We start from the raw sequence: 13,384 nt of genomic DNA on the forward strand, positions 1-13,384 counted from the left end.
TAAAGCACCTAGAAATTCTTTTTTGATATTCATAAATAAATAAATATCCTATTTTTATAAATTATATATTAATTATTTTAAAAAAAATGTTTTTTAGTTATTTATTTATTTTTTAATATCGAAGAAAGGAGCTGTCTTAAAGCACCTAGAAGCTCTTTTCTGATATTTTTATCTTATTTATACATATTAATATATTTTTTTAAAATTATTTGAAATAACATAATTATGAATTAAATATATTTGAATTCTTAAATTTCTAATAATAGAGACAATGTATAATTAAAAAGTACAAATTTTGGGCGTTGTAGGGGTGCTAATCCTTCCCTAAACGTAACCGACCACGAATCCCTTTTTATTATTAAAAAGAACGAATTTTTGGTTAAAATGCAGATCAGTTTATCTTTTAATTGATGTTTTCTTAAAAACTCTTTTAAAAGATATTTTTTAGGTATTCGACCTACCTGACCCAAAAGACCGATGGCGACTCCTAAATTATTTTCAAAACTATTTATTCACGTCACTTTTCATGCCAAATAAATATTTCGTACCCGGACGAAAACCGGTTACGACAAACACCTCCGTTAGCATGGTTGCCCAAGAAAGCGACCAAGAAGACGAGTGCAGGCAAGACGGGGAGAGGAAAGCAAGGGACAAAGAAGAAGCCCAGCAGCTGCCTTTAATAACCATTTTGGTGACAGCTTTTAGGAAATCTTTAATCTGTTGTACCATTTCCGGGAGTAAAGAACTTTGTTCAATAGAAATCGGGTTGCCTACCAATGTTAAACATGTTTCCCATGTCACTTTTGATAGGTTCCATGGATTCCTCGGTTTGCCCGTTGACCTTGAGCCTGAGGTCCCCAGGAGACCCCCAAGTGCCAGGTAATCTCTTTCTTTTCCTTTTCTTTCTCATCATCCAATCAATAAAATTGGTTAATATTCCTAGTTTCTTGAAATTCTTTTACTGAGACGCCATTGTTATGCAGTAAAAGTGTGTTCAGAATCTATGCAGCTTTCATTTGATTCTAGGGGAAACAGTGTGCCAACAATACTACTGTTGATGCAAAGGCGTTCATATGCCAAAGGAGGCCTCCAGGCATGTTATCATCTATCTTTACTACTGCTGGAAACTTACTTTGATTATCCTTATCCAATTTTTAAGACTAAATTCTTATATATATTTCTTTATGCCGAAGGGATTTTCAGAATTAATGCTGAGAATAGTCATGAAGAGTATGTTAGAGAGCAATTGAACTGAGGAGTAATACCCGATGGGATAGATGTGCATTGCTTGGCAGGTCTTATAAAGGTATTATCTTTGCTCTTTAAAACCTGTTATATGTGTGTATGTTCGTATGCCGAGAATGTTATGTGTTCTATAAATCTGCAGGCTTGATTTAGGGAACTTCCTAGTGGTGTATTGGACTCTCTTCCTCCAGAGCTGGTAATAAAATCCCAGTCTGAGGAAGAGTGTGGTCGGCTCGTAAGGCTTCTTCCTCCAACCGAAGCCGCTCTACTTGATTGAGCGATAAATCTGATGGCTGATGTTGTGCAACTGGAACATCTGAACAAGATGAATGCACGCAATATCGCCATGGTGTTCGCTCCAAATATGACTCAAGTAAGTTAATAGCTTTCGGTAGTTGATAAAGCTGTCATTGAAATCTGATGCATTCATAGTTTTATGATCTCCATTGCTGCTGTTTGTTGCAGATGTCTGATCCAGGGTTTTAAAAAACGGTCCGCGACCGTGATTTCGGCAGCTATATAGCGGTTTCGCCGCTGTTCGAGTAACCCGCGACGGCCGCAATAGTGCCCGCGACGGCCGCAATCACGGTAAATCCGAAATAACCGAAAACGTGACCGCGACCGCGATTTGAAACCCTAGTCCGATCCTTTAACGACATTGATGCATGCGGTCCAGATGATGAATTTATTCAAGGCACTTGTGATTAGAGTTCTCAAAGAAAGAGAAGATTCCATGATAGACTCTACTCCCATTTCTCCGTTAGAGCCTTCAGATAAGAATGGACGGCAAAGCTATGCACAACTAGACAGAGATGTCAACAACAAGGTTAAAAACGAAAGTGAAGGAGATGACGCATTTGTTGCTCATTCCGCCGAAGAGAATTTGATGACTAATAGAAATAACTCTAAGAGCTTCCTGATTTGTTCTGGAAATCGATCTCCAGTTGATAACATTGTCGCTTCACAAGTGAAAACTTCTGCGAATGATCTCGTAGAAGGCAGTTTCTGGAGTGTATCGGAAAAGAGAAGAAACGGTCAATCGAGTTTGCCGAGCCTAAAGAAGGGATCAAAGAAGGCAAAAGAACAGTCGACGGAATGCGAACCGGGAGCCGAACAGAGGAGCAAGGGAACTCTGATTACGAACCGCATAAATTCGAGAACTGAGCTTTCTGAGGCTTGGAGGTGAATGGCCTGCTGGTGAACCGGTTAATGTTTGGTTTAGTTTTTGAAATAGTGTGTATGAGTTTTATGTGTGTTTAATGTGATTTTGGGTGGTAATTCTTTAACCATTTCCTCAACTCAGTGATTCTAACATGGTTTTTCTTGTTTTGCCAGTCTGATTCATGGCAGTGTTGGAAAGTCAGCAATGGGTGGCCACCGAAAGTGGCAAGTTAGGCACTGAATGATGCATTTAATTTTTGTTAAAAAAATGGTAAATGGCATAAATGCATTTTAGTCATTGTAATTTAGAGTATTTACAAGATTAGTCCTTAAGCTTCAACTATAAATACCCTAACCTATTTAGGTTCAAAACCATCCCAAAATCTCAAATCATTTCTTTCTCCCAATACTAGAGTATTTTCTTGTGAGTATAGAGTGTTTTGTAAACACCTGTAAATTTTCTCTCTTAGTAAAAGATCTGCAGCATTCCGGAGATATAAGCAAATTGGCTGAACTCCGTTATCAATTTCGGGTATTATTTTTCCACTTTTATTTCGCATTCTCACTAATCTGGTTATATGGAAATTACTCGTACTCTGTTTATTTCACAACAACCGGTAATCAGAGCTTTTGGTTGTGAATTTTGTCAATTTTTGCAATGTTACTATTCATTACTATTTACGTGAATAGTAAATTTCGTGAATAGTAAAATTTTGTCGGCGATACGAATTTGTCGACGGAGGTGTTCTAATACACGTCGGTTCGCGAAAATTATCAGAATGATCCAAAGAAGCCAGATTCGAGTGGGAGCGATGGCTGCAGATGAAGGGAATGTGAAAATTGAAAAGTTCGATGGTGCGGACTTTGGCTTTTAGAAGATGCAGATTGAATATTTTCTGTACCAGAAAAATCTATATCAACCTCTCTTAGGAAAGCAACCAGAGGGCATGAAGAATGAAGACTGGGCTCTTCTCGACAGACAAATCCTCGGAGTTATCCGACTAACGTTATCCTGCAATGTTGCTTTCAACATAGCAAAGGAAAAGACCACGGCGGGTCTTATGGCGGCTCTCTCCAGTATGTATGAGAAGTCATCGGCCTCAAACAAAGTTCATTTGATGAGACGATTATTCAATTTGCGGATGGCGGAAGGGGCATCGGTGGCACAACACCTAAATGAACTCAACACAATCACAACCAGTTGAGTTACGTGGAAATTGAATTCGATGATGAAGTTTGAGCTTTAATTCTTTTATCATATTTACCAGACAGTTGGAATGCTACTGTTACAGCAGTCAGCAGCTCGTCGGGAAACAACAAATTAAAATTCGACAATGTTCTGGATCTGGTATTGAGTGAAGAAATTCGACGGAGAGAATCGGGTGAAGCATCAACCTCCTCAGCCTTGCACACGAAGTCCAGAGGGAGAACTTCATAAAGAAATTCAAATCGTGGTAGATCCAAATCCAGAAGGGGAAAATCAAGAACAGAAAAGAAATATTTTACCTGTTATAACTGATGCAAGAAGGGTCACTTTAAAAAACATTGTCGAGCACCGAAGAAAAATATCGGCGCACAGTAATCTGCCAACGTGACAGAGAATACAGGTGATGCCATGATTCTAAGCGTCAACAGTCCGATTGAATCATGGATCTTGGATTCAGGAGCATCTTTCCACTCCACCCATGCCGAGAAATCATGGAGAACTATGCCAGTGGTGATTTTGGGAAGGTTCATCTAGCTGATGATGAAACCTTGAAGATTGTCGGAAAAGGAGACATCCGACTAAAACTGCCAAACCAGACCACCTGGAAGCTGACAGGAGTGAGATATATTCCTGGCCTCAAAAGGAATCAAAAGGAATTTGATTTCTGTAGGACAACTTGATGGAAAAGGATATAACACAACCTTTTCAGGCTGTAAATGGAAGATTACCAAAGGAGCACTCGTCATTGCTCGTGGTAAGAAGACTGATACTTTCTATGTAACCTCAAATTTAGAGAATATCATTACAGCCGCAGATGCTGATGGAAAATCAAACCTATGGCACTAAAGGCTTCGCCATATGAGCAAAAAAGGGATGAAAACACTTTTTTTCAAAAGGGAAGCTGCCAGATCTAAAGAATGTAGATGTCGAACTATGCGAGGATTGCATCTTTGGAAAACAAAAGAAAATCAGTTTTGCAAAGATTGGCAAGACACCCAAGGTAGAAATGTTAGAGTTGATTCATATTGATGTATGGGGACCATCTCCAGTTCTATCTCTTGCAGGCTCATTATATTATGTCACCTTCATCGATGATTCTATAAGGAAGGTGTGGGTTTATTTTCTGAAGAAGAAATCAGAAGTCTTTGATACTTTCAGAAAATGGAATGTGATGGTGGAAAATGAGACTGGTATGAAAGTCAAGCGGTTGAGGTCTGACAATGGAGGAGAGTACAAAAATAGGAGATTCAGAAATTTATGTGCAAACAATGGGATCAAGATGAAAACAACAGTTCCCATGACACCGCATCAAAATGGCGTAGTAGAGCGCATGAACAAAACTCTTAATGAACGTGCCAGAAGCATGAGGATACATGCCATATTACCCAAATTTCTATGGGCTGAAGATATTAACACTGCAGCTTACCTGATCAACCGTAGGCCCTCAGTTCCTTTGGATGACAGAATACCAGAGGAAGTTTGGAGCAAGAAAGAAATAAATCTTTCACACTTAAGAGTGTTTGGTTGTATTTCTTATGTACACATAGATTCTGCTGAAAGAAGTAAACTTGATGCCAAGTCCAACAAATGCGTCTTTGTTGGTTATGGTGGTGATGAGTTCGGTTACCGATTTTGGGACTACGAAAATCGAAAGATTATCAGAAGCTTATATGTCATTTTCAATGAGAATGTGATTTACAAAGAGAGGTCAACTGTAGAATCAAGTAGCTCCAATATTGAAGCTGAAACAAAGGAATTTGCTGAGTTCGAGGAGATTTCTAGAAATAATGTTCAGCTCAATCCTGAAGCAGTTCAAGAAGAACCAGACACACCAGAACTGAGATGCTCCTCTAGAATTCCTAAACCAACCCAATGATATTCTCCTTCTTTGCACTACTTGTTGCTAACTGACAATGGTGAACCAGAGTGCTATGATGGAGCAAAGCAAGTAGAGGATTCAGTCAAGTGGGAGTCTTCCATAAAAAATGAGATGGACTCGCTTATGTCAAATCAGACGTAGGAATTAGCTGAATTACCACCAGGCAAGAAAGCGCTCCATAACAAGTGGATTTACAGGATCAAATAAGAGCACGATGGGAGTAAACGCTAGAAAGAAAGATTGGTTGTTAAAGGTTTTCAGCAAAAAGAAGGTATTGACTACAATGAAATTTTCTCTCCAGTCGTAAAACTGTCTACAATCATACTGGTGTTGAAAATTATAGCTGCAAAGAATTTACATCTTGAGCAGTTAGATGTAAAAACAACTTTCCTTCATGGTGATTTGGAGGAAGAAAACTATATGAGGCAGCCAGAAGGCTTTATAGAGGCAGGCAAGAAAAACCTGGTATGCAGGTTGAAGAAGAGCTTGTATGGTTTAAAACAAGCTCCTAGACAATGGTACAAGAAGTTTGATAGTTTCATGAGTAGTAGTGGTTTTACCAGATGCCAAGCAGATCATTGTTGCTACATCAAGAGGTTCGACAATACCTTCATTATTTTATTGTTGTACGTTGTTGACATGTTCGTTGCAGGCTCATACATACAAGAGATTATAAACTTGAAGCAAAAATTGTCGAAGCAGTTTGCTATGAAGGATCTGGGCGTTGCGAAGCAAATTCTTGGGATGAGGATTAAGAGAGACACAAAGTCAGGGGCTTTAATGTTATCACAGGCTGAGTACATCAACAAAGTACTCTCCAGGTTCAACATGCAAGATGCTAAACCAGTAAGTACACCTTTTGGTGTTCATTTTAGACTCTCCAAAGAACAGTCACCAAAGACGGAGGAAGAACGTGCACACATAGAGAAGGTGTCGTATGCCTCAGCAATTGGAAGTCTGATGTATATCATGGTTTGTACCAGACCAGATATTGCTCATGCAGTGGGAGCTGTTAGCAGGTACATGAATAATCCATGCAAGGTACACTGGGAAGCAGTCAAATGGATCCTCAGATATCTGCAGGGTACCACAAACAAAGCACTTTGTTTCAAAGGTGGAGATACGATACTGACAGGCTATGTAGATGTTGACTTAGCCGGAAATGTTGACATCAGAATAATCACTATAGGGTATGTCTATACTCTAGGAGGAACCGCGGTGAGTTGAGTTTCTCAACTACAGAATATAGTTGCTCTCTCCACAACTGAAGCAGAATATGTCGCTGTTACGGAAGCCATCAAGGAGATGGTTTGGCTCCAAAGTTTCTTGGAAGAGTTAGGCAAGAAACAAGAAAATAATGTCTTGTATTGCGACAGTCAAAGTGCTATTCATCTAGCAAAGAATCATTATTTTCATTTCAGGACGAAGCACATACAATTGAGATATCATTTTATCCGGTCTCTTCTGGAAGATGGGATTTTGAAGCTTGAAAAGATTAGTGGAGCTCAAAATCCAGCAGATATATTGACAAAGACGGTGACCACAGACAAACTGAAGTTGTGTTCAGCTTCAGTTGGCATGTTAGAATAACAAGACTAGAAATGTTGTTTCATTGATTGAGGTGTGAAGAAATATTAAAATCAATCTTCAAGTAGGAGATTGTTGGAAAGTCAGCAATGGGTGGCCACCGAAAGTGGAAAGTTAGGCATCGAATGGTGCATTTAATTTTTGTTGAAAAAATGTTAAATGGCATAAGTGCATTTTAGTCATTTCACTTTAGGGTATTTACAAGATTAGTCCTTAAGCTTCAACTATAAATACCCTAACTCATTTAGCTTCAAAATCATCCCAAAATCCCAAATCATTTATTTCTCCCAATACTTGAGAGTTTTCTTGTGAGTAGTGAGTGTTTTGTAAACACCTATAAATTTTCTCTCTTAGTAAAAGATCTGCAGCAGTCCGGAGACGTAAGCAAATTGGCTAAACTCCGTTATCAATTTCGGGTATTATTTTTCCGCTTTTATTTCGCATTCTCACTAATCTGGTTATAGGAAAATTACTCGTACTCTGTTTATTTCCCAACAGGCAAGATTTATACTCTTAATTGCTAATTGTAAAGGACATATCCATACATACATATAATGGTGATGGTCTGAAATAAAATTGTATCAAATTTATTAAATGAAAAAATGCATTAATAATTTGAAATAAATTAATAAATTGAAGATAACATAGTGTTTGTATTGCCTGATGAGGCAAATTGTGAAATGCATCCAACATCATTCAAGTTCAGGCAAAACATCCACGGGAAACCTAATATGAGTTTTGCTATACCCTTCCGACGTTAGCCGGAAAACCTGTTTCGAGAAATAAACAGGGAGACCTCCACCATTTATTGTGGACCTAAGGATTCTATTCGATATGTCAAGCCTCGAGTTATAATCTAATTCTAGGATTGTCATGAGTTCTAAGGAAAGGAAATTATAAACGAGGAAAATATAAGAACAAAGTGTTCTATCTGGAACATAATACGCAACTCCTATTACTAGCTCTTCGCCCATACCTAAAATCTCAAATTAACAATTATCGACTAAATCACTATAAATCACTTCATTTGTTATCTATAAACATCAGTACGATGAGCGCATATAATCTTTTTAATTAATAAATCAATCAAAATTCTTTTATTTTAAGGTGGTGATGTGTCAACACTTAATTAGTTGAATAAATTAATTAAAAATTATGACGGAGAAAGAGAAAGATGATATGAAAATTATAAAATATATAAAAATTGACATGTCATACCACATTAGCATTGTTAAAATACTATTAAAATTAAATTCTTAAAATAGATCAATCATTGAGTGGTTATTGAATTTAGTAATATTTTACTTAATAAGAACAATTTAAGTTGTGATGTATTTCAGTGTGTCGCATTAGTGACATGTTTCGACGTGCGATGTTCATCGTAGTCTCGTAAAATTTCCTTATATATAAATTATAATTTATTGGTGAAGAAATGAAGAAAATAAAAACAAAAACTCAATATAAGACCTATAAGAAAAAAACAAGCCTAAAAAACAACATTTTATATATATACTAATTTAAATTCAACACGTGATTTACTTTAAGTTTTAATAAATAAAAATATTATTTGAATTAATTAAAATTAAATTAATAAATAATAAGAATTAAGTGTAATTATACACATTTATTTAACTGCTACATTGACATTTGGAATAGAAAATAAATGTAAGTGGCTTGATTGAAATACTTTTAATAGTTTAGTGAGTTAATTGATAAAATATATAGTTTAGTGATCAAAATAGAATCAATCCTATAATGTAGTGACTATACAAGTAGTTTACCTAAATTTTAATTAGTCAGATATGTTTGGGTCGAAAACTCGAATATAAAGGCCCGCGAAAGTGTAGAGCGCCCGCCCCCTTCTTTGCTCTGTCTAGACTCAAAATTAGGGTTTCCTCTAACAAAATCCCTCGGCATTCTTTGCTAGATTTCCCTCCAATTCTTCAAATTTTTTGCTTGGTAATCTCTCTTTTTCTTTTTCTTTTCTTTCTATTTCGAAATTTGTGTTTTCCAATCATGAATCTCTTCTTTGTGCTTAATGCTGGTGGCTAATTTTTTTTTAAAAATTAGGGTTCCCTATTTATTGAATTGGAAATGGTTGTAACCTTGCTGTTTTTCTCTCTTTCAGCCGATTTTATATTTTCATTTCATTCTTGAAGTTATCGTGCAGTGTTACTACATAAATATGAAGTTTTGAAAAATACTGCATTTGGAATTTCTAATGTTTTGAAGTTTCATGAATTTGTTGCTGAAATGACGTCATAAGTAATAGACTATGAGGGACTAATGATGTATTGGAATTGATGAAAGTTAGTAATTTGATAGATAGATAAATTAATGCACACATGGATGTAAATTGAAAAATGCCGAGTAGCAATGGTATATTTAAAGTTAAATCTTGTTATACATTTGCTTTGCTCGTTGCAGCCTGACTGTTAAAGGAAAGCTGTTTTGCTCTTTTGCTGGAAGCCCTTATTGTATCCCTTCTATTTCTTTTTGTTCTCCCTTTTAGTTCAATTTCTCATTCCTTGCTTTTTGCCTTTTTGTTTTCTGCCCTTTTCCCCCTTTTGGTGAATACATTTTCCCAGATATATATTAAATTAGAACTGGCCATTGTTTTTTGGGCACTTGCCTGCATCTATTATCTATTTTTCAAGAATTTCACTTTGTTGAGCATCTGAAGCCTCTTAATTATCATTCAGAACTTTCTTTGCCTGTCTCAATTACTACTTTTACTATTTTGTAATTCCCTTTTCTGGGAATCATTCAAGTTGCAACTCCTGTGAAGCCATATTATCTTCATGGCTAAGATTCAAACGAAATTCTTATTCTGTGACTCCATTTGGCCTCTCATTCTTGTTTCCTCCTTTCCACATTTGTACTCTTTTCTTTTTTTCAATGCTTCTGGCTTCTGTGCTTCCCTCACAGTTGCCTTGCAAGCTTGGTTTATTAGATAAATAAAATGCCAAGGACAAGGGAAGAGATTGAAGAGCAGGTGGACCTTGATGGAGACAATGACCCGGAGGAAACTATAGAGGAAGAGGTTGAATATGAAGAAATAGAGGAAGAAGAGGAAGTGGAAGTTGAGGAAGAGGTGGAAGAGGAGGTGGAAGAAGAGGACGAAGATGCTGATTTGCAAAATGGCTCTGATGCTAATGAAGATATGAACGATTTTGAGACACAGGAAGAAAGGAAAAAGAAACATGCAGAGCTTCTTGCACTTCCTCCTCATGGGTCAGAGGTTTACCTTGGTGGCATTCCTCATGATGCTTCTGATGAGAACTTGAGGCGATTTTGTGAATCTATAGGAGAAGTTGTAGAGGTAACTTATTTCTAATTTCACAATGTCTGTCTGTATTCTTCTTATTTAGACTGACTAGATAATGATTACAGGTTAGGATAATGAAGGAGAAAGATTCAGGGGAGGCCAAGGGTTATGCTTTTGTGACCTTCAGATCCAAAGAGTTGGCTTCCAAAGCTATTGAAAACCTGAATGGTTCTGATTTCAAGGTGAGATATCCAATAAATATCTTCCTATGAATTAAGTGGATGAATAGTGCTTTCATTCCCCCCCCCCCCAAGACCAAAACAAAATATTCTCTTCTGAGTCTTATTTCTGTTTTCTTGTTTACTCCTTTTGTATTCTTCAGGGGAAGAAGATAAAATGTTCAACATCTCAGGCTAAGAATAAGTTGTTTATTGGTAATGTTCCCAGAAACTGGGGGGAGGAAGATATGAAGAAGGTTGTAACAGATGTTGGTCCTGGAGTCAATTGTATTGAGTTGTTGAAGGTTTGTGCATTAGTGCATATGTTCTCTGTCACTTCCTGATTTATGAGGCTGGTTTAATTATAATTCAATGTTGCATTCCTCATGGCTAATTTATATTAGTTATTGATATGATGAACTTGACATTTACAGGATCCAATGAATCCTGGACGAAACCGTGGATTTGTTTTTATAGAGTACTATAATCATGCATGTGCTGAATACTCGAGACAGAAAATGTTGAAGCCAACATTTAAGCTTGATAATAATGCCCCAACTGTGAGTTGGGCAGACCCAAGAAATGCAGAATCTTTTGCCACTACTCAGGTTTTTGATCTTGTTTGCTAAATGATGCATTGTCGCTTCAGTGTTGGCCTCATTTGTTGAATAATGTGCATGGGAAGTTGCCTAATCATTATGTTTGATATGTTGCAGGTTAAAGCTGTGTATGTTAAGAATTTACCAAAAGATATAACTCAGGATCGCCTAAAGAAGCTATTTGAACATCATGGAAATATCACGAAAGTTGTAGTTCCACCTGCAAAAGTTGGAAAGGAGAACAGCAGATATGGTTTTGTGCATTTTACAGAGAGGTCAAGTGCTATGAAAGCATTGAAGAACACTGAAAAATATGAGATTGATGGTAGGATATGCTTCTTGTACCCCTTGCAGATGTTATCAATTTCTGTATTTTCCATGGACGAAAAGGGCATCATAGATGATCTTTTGGTGGATTTTCTGTTATTAACAGGTCAAGTATTGGAGTGCTCTATTGCAAAACCACAAGCAGATCAGCAGTCTGGAGGATCTGGCCCCCACAAGTCACCCTTAGATTCAAGCTTCCCACCTCTTCTAGGATATGGTTTAGCTGGGGGAGCATATGGTGGTCTTGGAACAGGATTTGGCCCGGCAGGCTTTGGACAGGTGAGATGCTTTTTTTTTTCACTTTGTTTTCAGACTGCATTTGTAATCAATTTTGGAAATACTTGTGAAGCAAAATAGTTTGACAATTTTTTTCGGGGATATAATATGAATTGGTTCAGATCTCTATAGACTGTATTTGGGTTCTTTACTGTGGACAAGATGACTGGTTGATTAAACTAAATTAGCATATATATATATATATATATATATATATATATATTGTAATCTATGCACAGCGGGCTTTGGTTCTATCCTGCTACTTCTCTCATACTCTCTTCAGGAACACAATGGAACAAATTCACTTAGAAAAAGAAAACCATCTTTGTAGCTACATCATAATTTCCTTTCTTATAATAAGTTTACAAATATTCTATGAACAATATCATGTGAGTGGCCATTATTTTTAGTTTTGTACAACAGACTGACATGCATTGTCAATTGTTCTTTATACTAAGGTGCCACTATCAATTTTGACCTTTTGAAATGCGTATACCTGATTATTTGTTTTTTTAGAACCATTTTATGGTGTTTTGTTAATATTTTTATGTTAAAATCTTGCAGCCATTGATCTACGGTCAAGGTTTAACCCCTGCTGGAATGGCAATGATGCCAATGCTTCTACCTGATGGAAGGATTGGATATGTACTGTAAGTTATAACAGTGCTTTTGTAGTCAATTGAAGATCATGTGAGCCTGCGTTGTTGTTTGTCCATGTGTGCACATGTGTTATTGTGCACGTCTCTTTTTTATGATATGATTGGTGCATGTGGATGTGTACGTAGATGCACAATCTACTAATTCATTTCTTATTTTCATTTTCGTTTCCTTGTGTCTTAACATGCATCCAAATTGACATTTAATTTGTAAAGAAACTCATGCACGTTGTTTTGGTCATTAGACGGAGATGGATTTGCAATAATTATATACATTAATATTTAATTATAACAAACTTGTGCGCCATCTATGTTCTCATCTTTTTCTTAGTCATTATGATCCTTCACTTGAGAAGTTTCTGCTTTGGTACAGACAACAGCCTGGAATGCAACCACACACCCATCCACCGCAGCCCCATAGCAGCCGCAGTGGTGCTAGTGGTAGTAGCACGAGTGGCGGAAGGCGTAGCAGCAATGACAGTAGCCGAGGACGCCGTAGGTATAATCCATATTAGGTTAGTTTCAGTTTGCATTCCATGTTTCTGGTAACCCGAGGCTGGAAGAAGAAAACAAGGAATCTGCTAGTCTTATTTGAGGCTAAAGCATTAAGGAGTGCCCAATTAGCTTTTGTTAGCCACAACATGGTGACAAATTGTAGCTGTAAAACACTAACTGATATTTATTTGATGCCAATTCTAGTGATCAACGATCAACAAAAACAGTCCATTGAATTTGGTTTAAATGGTATTTTTCCCTTCCCAACATGGCAACCAATGTAGAACTAAACTCAATATAGGACTATTCAACGGCATATGGTCTATTTTGATCTTGAGCCACTCGTTGGATTATTATGTATTACTAAAAATCTTTGTATATGGTTTAATTATAAAATATATAATTATTAATAGTTTATTTTTAATTTTGGGTCGAGCTAGGCAAAGAAAATAAAAAATTCAGGCCA

General features: G+C 36.8%; 1 protein-coding gene and 1 pseudogene across 3 annotated transcripts; both read left to right on the forward strand.

The window, feature by feature from the left end:
- Nucleotides 1-526: 526 nt before the first annotated feature.
- Nucleotides 527-2,431, forward strand: LOC120200764 (annotated as a pseudogene).
- A 6,513-nt stretch (nucleotides 2,432-8,944) lies between these two features.
- On the forward strand, nucleotides 8,945-13,190 carry LOC120200780 (heterogeneous nuclear ribonucleoprotein Q-like). 3 transcript variants are annotated; one of them, XM_039201528.1, is made up of 9 exons: nucleotides 8,945-9,038; nucleotides 9,507-10,401; nucleotides 10,473-10,589; nucleotides 10,730-10,870; nucleotides 11,000-11,173; nucleotides 11,282-11,489; nucleotides 11,598-11,770; nucleotides 12,332-12,417; nucleotides 12,797-13,190. In XM_039201528.1, the coding sequence occupies exons 2-9, from the start codon at nucleotides 10,042-10,044 to the stop codon at nucleotides 12,936-12,938; spliced, it is 1,401 nt and encodes a 466-aa protein (XP_039057459.1). In that variant the 5' UTR covers nucleotides 8,945-9,038; nucleotides 9,507-10,041; the 3' UTR covers nucleotides 12,939-13,190. The 3 variants fall into 3 exon arrangements, with proteins under 3 accessions (XP_039057459.1, XP_039057460.1, XP_039057458.1); XM_039201529.1 differs by having other exon boundaries at nucleotides 10,033-10,401; XM_039201527.1 differs by having other exon boundaries at nucleotides 10,008-10,401; nucleotides 12,797-13,189.
- Nucleotides 13,191-13,384: the final 194 nt, after the last annotated feature.

The sequence above is a fragment of the Hibiscus syriacus genome, unplaced genomic scaffold, assembly GCF_006381635.1.
Source record: "Hibiscus syriacus cultivar Baekdansim isolate YM2019G1 unplaced genomic scaffold, ASM638163v2 tig00006570_pilon, whole genome shotgun sequence".
Classification (NCBI taxonomy): Eukaryota; Viridiplantae; Streptophyta; class Magnoliopsida; order Malvales; family Malvaceae; genus Hibiscus; species Hibiscus syriacus.